Source organism: Panicum virgatum, chromosome 1K, assembly GCF_016808335.1.
Source record: "Panicum virgatum strain AP13 chromosome 1K, P.virgatum_v5, whole genome shotgun sequence".
Classification (NCBI taxonomy): Eukaryota; Viridiplantae; Streptophyta; class Magnoliopsida; order Poales; family Poaceae; genus Panicum; species Panicum virgatum.
In genome coordinates, this window is record NC_053136.1 from 16,682,785 (window position 1) to 16,692,661 (window position 9,877).

Below are 9,877 nucleotides of genomic sequence, written 5' to 3' on the forward strand. Positions count from 1 at the left end.
TGCTCCGAAGCCCCTTGCTTACATATACTGATATTGTATGCTTTCCATACTCACATGCATCGCAAACAAGTTTTCTTTTATCCACCTTGCTCATGATCTCTAGGGATACTTTGGTCATGGTATCAAATGACAAATGTCCTAGTCGACAATGTTCTAGTATCACCTTAGCCTCATTTTCACCCATAGCAACTGTCAAAGCAGTGCATGAGACATCTTCTCTTCTATCCAGGAATCATAGACCATTACGCCTTACACCACTACCGAGCATTCTCCCCGTCTTTCTATCCTCAATTAAACAATTCTCTCAATCGAGAGTAACACGATAATCCATATGATCCACCAAAGCACTTAAGGATACTAGATTAACAGGAAAGGAGGGAACATAAAGAACCGATGATAATGTAATTGATGGAGTGCATTGAACTGTGCCCACACCTTTAATGGGTTGAGCAGTTCCATCGGCGGTTTGAATAGTTTCATTTCGCATAGGAGCAAATGGATTATATGATGCAAATTCACTTAATGTACCCGTAACATGTTTGGATGCTCCTGAATCTAGTATCCAATTTGCAAGAGATGTACCTTTATCAGGATGAGCAAGGTTAACAAGGTTGCCAAGGATTGTCTTGGTCGCTTTCAATTCCTTTGTATTTGATATTTGTTCTGAACTCGCCATACCTTGCTTGGTACAGGATGGCATTTCCTCTGTTCGCATAATGAGCAAGCTGACCAATTTCTCTAGTCTAGTCAATCTCTCAAGAATTTGTTCAATTCTCTGATTTTCCCCCTCCTTCCTTGCAGCAGGCATCTCCATCTTCATTTCATCGACAGCCGACTCCAACTCGCTGCTCCAGCAATGGCCGCCAGGAGCGCCACCTCTAGAGAACCAACCTTCGCCTCCATGTCCGTCTTTCTGGATTGCAGAGGCTCCAATTCCCTCCGTGTCTCCTGGAGCTTCTCCACCATCCCTTGGCCTTCTCATTCTGTACATCACAAGCCACCAGCCTCGCTGCCTCCTCCATGGGTGCCGCTGCCTTCAGAGCCGCGGTCCTCTGGCTCCTCTGCAGGGTGGCTGGGGTCATCGCCACCTCCCCCGCCAAGGCCGCCGTCCTTGCCGCAGCCTCCACCAATGCCATGGCCGACTCCTTCCCCGAGTTCACGGTCGAAGCCGTCTTCTCCGCGGCCTTCCCCTTGGCCGCCTCCTTGGACTGCTGCGCCTTGTTGCCGGCCGCCTCCGCCGTCTCCCACGCCGCGTCCTTGGCCACGCCGGCTTTACTGGCCACGGCGTCCTTGGCCGCCCCGGCCTTCTCCGCCGCCGCGTCCGTGGTCTGGCGCAGTGTCTCGTGCGCCTTGCTGGCCTTCTCCTTGGCGGCCTCCTCGACCTTGGCCTTGCCCTGCTTGGACCGCTCGTGCGCCTCGGCGCCGCGCTGGGTCGCCGCCTCGTGTGCTGCCTCTGCCTCGGCGTGCCCGCACACCTCCCGCGCCGCCGCTAGCACCCGCACCGCGGCCGTCCCTGCCAACTCCCTCTGTTCTGGTTCCTCCACGGCCTCCTGCAGCACGAGCACCCGTGCCTCGCGCGCGACCATCGCCGTGCACACCAACCTCCTCGCCAGGAACCCGCGCGCCGCCGCCTGCAAGTCAGTCGCCGTCGCCAGCCCTGATACCATGTTGATTTGGGAAAACTCTGGAACTCACTCTATTCCTTGATCTCTACATTTACATATATACATAATACATAGGCCATTGGGCCTCCACACACATACGTACAGCCCAACAGTAACTAACCATCTATTGGTAACTAGTGTAGTTCAACCCTGAACAACATGCAACTTGGTAAATTACTGTCTTTGATCTGGAACAGCAGCAACACTGACCTGTTCTTTTGAAATGCAGTTCCAGGAAAAAGCTAGTAGCAGCATAAGACGAGCATTTATTGATTCAGGTAGATTAAAAGATGACAGCAATTATCAGGTGTAGACACGATCCGTGATAGTTCGCCAGTCTCAGTTTGTTTCAGCTCTTGTCCACTATAGCAGCCGGCCCAGTTTTTATACAGATGGTCAGCCTATGTGTACCGAGTGTTTGTACAGATAGCCACAGGCATCATGTCACAAATTTTATGAATTCAGTGTTTACCATTTAGGAGTTCAAGCAGAGTTGTATATATAAGTCAAAATATGTCACAAAATATTTCATGTTGCAGCCGATCCTGAAAGATAAAAACCAATCTTTGCATCTTCCAATTACAAAGCAGTACAAAGACAACAGCTATTGATTCATACGGCCCTGCCAGATTAAGGCATGGAAATATGTGGCTCAAACAGAAAGAAACTACAGAGAATTTTTTTAAAGAAAATAATGTAACTTATTTCTTTGGGAAATAGTGCAAGCATTTCAGCTAAAGTTTCTGGTATCAGCTCAAATCCCTATTACAAAGTCAAAGGGCAAATTCAGCTTGTCATCCAAATGTGGGCATCAAAAACTCAATTTAGCCACGTATCAACCCTCTGCCAATGCCGCTGCGACAGGTTTTTCCAGCTTATTGAAAATATCACGAATATCTGCATGGCTTTGGATGCTAGTAGGAGACTGGGAAAGCAGCTGTTGGGCAACTTCATGCCTCTCTTCTTTGAACAAAGCTTGAAATAAGCGCATATAAACTATTCTTGACGGCAACCCCCTCAAAGATGATGCATTCAGAAAACCCAAGGCACCATCCACAGTCCCAGACTTTGAAATATGAGGGATAAAAGGATCAACGAAAGGTGGATATCCATGGCTTTTCATTAAACCTAGCACTTCAAAAGCTGGTTTCAGATGTCCTTGGCGGATTAACTTGTGGATCAAATACTTGTAGGTAGTTTGCCAAGGAACCACAGCCTTCTCTGTTACCAGGGCTGGACCTCTATCCAGTTCAACTCCGGGCATCCATTGATGAGATCAATGAGATGGTCTACGACGCCATAAACAACGGTGTGTACAAGTGTGGCTTTGCCAAGAAGCAGGGGCCGTATGACGAGGTAGTACATTCATCGACTATGATTTATGGGAGACAGGGTTTGGTCAAACAGGTTCCCAATTCTGACCGGATCTTGTGTGGTCGATAATTGCAGGCTGTGACAAGATTATATGAGGCTCTTGACAAATGCGAGGAGATTCTTGGCAAGCAACGGTATATATGTGGCAACCAGCTGACAGAGGCTGATATTCGCCTATTTGTGACCCTAATACGATTTGATGAGGTATGGATTTCTAGCATGAAAAGAAGTACTACAAATTATTCTGCATCTGTAGTGATGCTACATTTTCGCTAAGCCTTAGTTGTTGGTACTTGATTACTAAACTGAGCCACTGAGTTAAACTAGTGAGCATCTTTTAAATAGAATGGCACCCAATCTTACTTGTAAACGTCTTTGGCCGATCAGGTTTGGTCTTTTCTATCCAAAGCCAACACATTTGGAGGGCCCATCCCATAATCTCAAGATTGTGGATGCCCAGTCCCCCCAAGGTCCAGTGGTCGCATGACCTTTTCCCATGCTACTATGATGCCACCATTGACTTCTTTTCTCCCTTTCCATAGAAAACATCTTCTGATTTTGTCAACTGCTCGTATAAACCACTTGGGAACTCTGATCACCACCAGCAAATAAATGGATCTAACTGTGAACACGAAGCGTACAAGCACTGCCCGACCAGCCAAGGTCATTAGCGATGCCTTCCACCCCGGGAGTTTATTGGCTATTTTTTCAATCCATGCTAACAAATCACTTCTTCTCAGCTTTTCCTCAGATATGGGCAGCCCCAAGTAGGTAGTAGGGAAATTTGATGTTGTGCATTGCAAAGAGTTGTTGACAGTTTCCTCAATCTCTCGCTCACAGTGCCTAGGAATTACACAGCTCTTCTGCAAGTTGGTCTGCAGGCCCGATGCTTCCCCAAAAATTAGCAAGAGATTTTTTGTGAGCTGTAGATCTGCTTCTTCGAGCCGAAAATAAAAGAGCAACATCATCTGTGTACAGTGATAATCGCTGACCAGTAGAGTGTAAAGGTAGAAGAAGGCCTTCTGAATCAGCTTTTGTGAAGAGACTGTTTAAAATATCCATGAGACCATGACCAATATGAACAACATAGGGGAGAGTGGGTCACCCAGGCGTAGACCATGTTGATGGGAGATAAATGCCCCTGGCTCTCCATTCAGAATCACTTGGGTAAATGCTATCTGAAGTAAATTAGCTATGAGATTTCTCCAAACAGCGCCAAACCCCAAGTGTGAAAAAATTTCCAGTAAAAAAGGCCAATCAACTGAATCAAAAGCTTTTGAGATGTCGAGCTTCAAGAAAAGACTTGAGATTTTCTGCTGATGGAGTACCTTGATAGTCTGCTGTACCAACATGAAAAAGTTGAACATTGAAAACATAAGGCCCTTATTATGTTCACTTAACCTCTGTAGCACAGAGAATTTCATTCAGTAAGGAGATTGCAGCTTTTCCCAGCTATTGCTCAAACATGATTTACATAGAAATCCTAAATTCTGATTAGGAAATTGTATTCATATACAGAAAATATATTGGATAGATCAAGGGATTGAGTTTTGTGGGGGGGGGGGGGGGGGGCTACCGTATAGCTTCAGCGAAAGCATACAAGAAATGTCTATTAACATACTCCGATCTTGTTATTGTATCAAGTATCAACTAAATATATTGGCTATACCACCTAATATACATATCTTGTTTGTTAACAGTACTGATTTTTGTGGCCGTCAAGGCATAATTTGGCAAGTACACAGCTATCAAGTGGCTGAACACATTTTTACAGCAGTTAAGCTTTTCAAAAATCTTAATTTATATATAAGCTTTCATGGTAGAACCTAGAATCACTATGCTTAAACAAAACTAAAGACAGTGCATTATCTTATCATATGGTGCATTTGTTAGAATCTTTTGAGTCTGAATTTATGTGGCAGAGGTTTGTTAGTCAGAGTTTAAATATCAACTGCATATACATGGAACTCATTTCACATTTGAACTTTTAAAGCAACCAACCTGTTCTGAGCTGGCCTCAATAACGTGTAGTCAGTTCCGATATTTTATATATTTGGTTTGACTTCTACAGTTCCTTAGCGGTGCATCTTGCAAAATTGGTGAAGTTGCCACTTAATCTTCCAATTCTTTATGGCTAGTCAAACAATCTAGTGGCTGCTGAAAATGTTGAAATAATGTGTAGCCTGTTTCGGGATTGCATAACTCTTACTCAACACCTCATTAATCTGTTAGTATGAATCCACTCGAAGTGGAAGTAATCAAATTTAGAGCTCATTTACTAATTTAATTATAATGTAGGAAGAAGTTGAATGACCTAGAAATTCTAGCACTTTGGACAACTCTGTTTCAGTATGCTGACCAAGTACCGCCGCCGATCTCACGCTGATTTGAAGAAACTGCTAGCTGAGATCTGATGGTAGGGAAAGTGAGGCGGCGATGCCCAATCCAGAAAGGAGAAAAGTCACAGCAGCTTGGTCATTGGAGACTTATCTCCTGACTTGTCTTTTCCAAAAAAAAAACTCCTGACTTGTAGAGCCTGTTGCAAAGAAAGGCCTGTGTGGAGTTGTTTTATTTATGCTGGGTGAAGAAAGAATTAATAAATAAACGGAACTGAACTAGAATGATTTTCTTCAATTTGAATATTTCATGTTCCTTGAATACTGAATAATCTTGCAAAACTTCTTTCATAGGTTTATGCTGTTCGCTTCAAATGCAACAAGAAGCTCCTGAGGGAATACCCAAACCTGTTCAACTACACCAAGGATATCTACCAGATCCCTGGCATCAGCAGCACGTTGAACATGGAGCACATCAGGAAGCACTACTATGGAAGCCACCCATCTATAAACCCCTATGGGATTATCCCGGCGGGCCCCAACATCGACTACAATGCCCCACATGACAGGGAGAGGTTTGGCTCGTGAGGGATCTTGTACCGTGCTGTTTTGTGCTTGAGAATCTTGTGCTTGGTTGTGTCAAAGGCTACAAGGGTTTGGATGTCGGGCAAAAGTTAGTCTAGCCTTGTTCAGCAAACATTGGCATTTGCTACTGATAAAAAAATCCAGGTTTTTGGAGGTAATATAGCCTGCACCGGCAAGAAATGGCTTGCCCTAGCTCTCCATCGTCGGCAAGCAAGCAGTTATATGAAAAGTCGTGTGTTTTGCACGTGCTGCTACGAGGACCAACCAAATAATAGTTCTTGTTTTTGAAGGCTTTGCCTGTGTGAGGTAGTTTGAGCCCGCCGAGGCTACATGTCGCTCGGGCTGCAAACTGCAAAAACATCGCCTGAAGCATTCCACGCGCGTCTTGTTGGACCATTTTTTGCTTATTCCGGCTGCGCGCTCTGTTGGGCAGACTCCATTTGTCGCGTGCGTGGAAGGTGGGCCAAACCGGCCCATTTATATTTCTTTGGCCTACGAGTTACGGCTCGGCCCATCAGCCCTAAAAGTTAAAACCGGAGTTCAATACCACAGCAACACTTACATGTTTTAGGCAATAGATGAGAATTAATTTATTTAATTTTGTGGCCCGTCGAATAGGTGAGGTTCACGCGTGCAACGAAATTTATTTTGTCTGCTATGCGCTCCATCCACTGGCATTCCAGACGCAATGTGCCAGTTTCTTTATTTCTTCTAAACAGTAAGTCCGTCCGTGTGAAATTGCTGAGAATAGCTTTCCCTTCATTTTCCTATTCATTTTCTTCTTCATTTGCTTTTTCTTTCTTTCTTTTCCTTGTATTTCCTGTGTACATTCTTTCTTTTGCTTGCAATTACTTACTTTCACAACTCGTGATATATTTCATCTTCAATCTATTTTCTTTTTCTTTTCCTATTCCTTTTTGCATTGCTTGCTATTTTCTTCTCTTTTATTTTATATTCATATTTATTTTCTTATTTTCATGTTTATAATTTTGTCTTTCTAGATAGTTTTATTTCCCCTTCCTATTTTATATGCTTACACTTTATATTTTCTTTTTTCCCATCTAACTATCGAAATATATAATTTTATCCATACCTTTTTGTCCCTTTGTTTATTTTATCTTTCAAATAGTCATGTAAATATTCTTTTCTTTGATAGTTTACTTATAATTTGTATCATTCTTTTTTTTATTTTCTGAATATTCAGATGTTAGCAAATCTATATTTGATGGGTCCTGTATTGCAACTATTTTTTAAACTAACTTGTTCACTTTTAATGCTGATTTGGTTCGACATGTGGACGCATTTGTTCTATATGTAGAAGAATTTGTTCGCGTATAGATCCCTCTTGTTCATTTTGCAGATCAATTTGTTCGTAGAACTCAATTAGTTGTTCGTTTTGTAGATAAAATTGTTCGACATGTGGATGTTTTTGTTCTTCATGTTAATCTTCTTGAACTAATTTGTTTGTAATGCTAAATTATTTGTTGAGTTTGTAGGCTAAATTGTTCTGACACTAAATCATTTGTTCACAATATTCATTTTCCATCTCTCATCCTATACAATCAAATGTTCGTGATGTTCAATATTTTTATTCGTAGAATATTATTATTTTGTTCATCATGTTTAATTTTTTTATTTGTAGAAAATAATCATTTGTTTGTATTGTTAAAATATTTGTTTCCGGTAGTTGAAAATAATTATTTATTATTTAAAAATATTATGCAAACATAAGCAAGTGTGGTCTTGTTTTGAAGATCTTATTATAAGAAAGCTAATAGTACAATCAGAATTTAATTTAGATATACAGTTTAAAATTTATTAATTTTTTAATCTTCAATACATGGGCATGCAGATGACGTAATAAGATTCGCCTCCCTGCCCATGCATAGATGCTTGCTGCGTGTTGATTTTTGATTAGGCTAAAATTTGATTGGGCCGCTGGTGGGGTTTGACGGTGCAGACCGATCTCGCTGCCTTCAGGTGATGGTTCGCACATCATCGCCTGAAGCGATAGCTAATCGCGCCCGTTTGAGCCGGCCTAAACTAAGCAAGGTGTAGCCTGATCCAAACGCACCCAACGTCTCTCTCTCTCTCATGTTTCGGTTTCTTGTTTTTTTTATATAACAATCTGGGTTTCTTGTTTGAGCGCGAGTCGGAACTTGTAATGCTTGTAGCATCATGTTAATAAATCAACTGGATTACATGCTCTTCTTTTTTTAGATCACACAAACAACACATACACTCACAACGCACGCACGCTTACACTTCTACGAACACACGTATGCAAATCCTACTCATACGAGCATCTTTGAAGACTGAGTCGGCAAATACTCGAGATTGACGAAGTCGCCACAAACGTCTCGTTGTCGACAGAAACGTAGAGGAGCCTCAAACAACAGGATCTTGGTGAAGCTGCTATTTCTTGGTGGCTTTTCTGCTCCTCTACGTGATCCGGGTCTGCTCCTCTAAATGCTCTTTCTTCAACTTACGCCAAAAGAACGGAAAAAAGCAAAAGGAAAGCAGCTCCAAACAACGGAGCAGACCCCTCACAGGATCCAGCATGGAAAAACAGAAAACAGCAAACACCAAGCGTCGTCTTCAGCCCGATTTCTTGTCTCTTCGAAGTTCTTCACCCATGCCCCAATATCCTCATGGAGTCCTTTCAGTTTCTTCTGCTCATCTTCTCGTAGGAGCACCAACCATTTCTGCATAAAAAAATTAATTTTGTATAGGATTATCACCGGGAACGAGGAAAGCATCTTTGTACCCGAATCTTATTTCTGGTCACTCAAATAGCCCAAGCGACAATGCCGAAAGTGAAGAATTTCAGATCTTGGTTAGGACAAGCTAGAGGAAGCACCATGTCCCAGCCTAAGATCTCTTTAAAGCACTTCCAAACAAATGTTGCCAAAATGCATTGAAACTACTATAAAAATCTTAATTGAGATGGGCAAAAACGATTAACTGAAACATTTTCTGCAACTGCCTTGGATGAAAGATTATGGTAAATGACCTATTTTCCAAGATGGTTTGCTGCTCGCCTTGATTAATTAAATAAAAAAATAAAAGGATTATTGCATTCTTGCCATTACTTTAAACCCCAATTGTGATTTTACCTTCGATTTTGCTCTCACTTTGAAGCCTCTGTTTGCCCCTAGTTTTGACACCGTTGGCTGTATTAAGGATTTAGTGAATTTAAAAAACAAAAAAAGATCCTTTAAAATATGGTGAAAAGATAAAAATACACCTTATCCCTTCTATCTCCTCCCCTCACCGTACTCCTCACCCCCTGCTCCTGGGGGCGGCTGACTGCTCCGTCTACCTCGGCGAGTTCCAGGACGGCGAGCTCGTGCGCCTGCTGCCACCAAGAAGCGAGCTCGTGCCTGCAATCCCGGATCACGTAGAGGAGCAGAAAAGCCACCAAGAAATAGCAGCTTCACCCGCACAAAGAGGACCAGCAAGAACAACCCAGCTCGCGACAGATGTTGTTCTGTCCGCCTCGCAACGTGCGGCGCGCGGCGTCCATGGACGCCGCCATTGCGTCAGCAACGGCAGAGGCAGACCCCGCAACACTAGAGCATTTGCCGAAGGCAGCTCCTGAAGTGGAGCAGATCGGCGGTAGGCGGAAGCGGTTCTGTGTGAATGCGTCGGGTTCTGGCCATTGGAGCAACTTTAGCACCAACAGGCCAGATGCCGGCGGCATCGCCAGGTCGTTCTTCTCCCTGGATTTGCGTGCTTGGAGCTCGGTGCTATCGCTGTGAGCCATGGCGCTGAGATCCCCGAGCTGAATTTTTGTTCGCTGCTAATGATGTTGCTCCAGTCGTTGATCCATGGCAAATGGCATGTTCTTCTCAGCAGATCAGCTTTGACCGGCTGCCTAATCTCCCTCTCATCTCTGGTTGAAGTCAGGAGCCTCAT

At 43.3% G+C, this 9,877-nt stretch overlaps 1 protein-coding gene across 1 annotated transcript; it reads left to right on the forward strand.

The window, feature by feature from the left end:
* Nucleotides 1–2,770: 2,770 nt before the first annotated feature.
* Nucleotides 2,771–6,003, forward strand: LOC120697557 (glutathionyl-hydroquinone reductase YqjG-like). Its single transcript, XM_039980830.1, has 3 exons — nucleotides 2,771–3,020; nucleotides 3,114–3,242; nucleotides 5,729–6,003. The coding sequence occupies exons 1-3, from the start codon at nucleotides 2,949–2,951 to the stop codon at nucleotides 5,960–5,962; spliced, it is 435 nt and encodes a 144-aa protein (XP_039836764.1). The 5' UTR covers nucleotides 2,771–2,948; the 3' UTR covers nucleotides 5,963–6,003.
* Nucleotides 6,004–9,877: the final 3,874 nt, after the last annotated feature.

Excerpts from the sequence above, each read along its gene's own strand:
- LOC120697557 (XM_039980830.1), top strand. The coding sequence starts at position 2,949 with ATGGTCTACGACGCCATAAACAACGGTGTGTACAAGTGTGGCTTTGCC. Across the intron at positions 3,021-3,113 it reads AGCAGGGGCCGTATGACGAG|GCTGTGACAAGATTATATGA; the intron begins GTAGTACATTCA and ends CGATAATTGCAG. Across the intron at positions 3,243-5,728 it reads CCCTAATACGATTTGATGAG|GTTTATGCTGTTCGCTTCAA; the intron begins GTATGGATTTCT and ends CTTCTTTCATAG.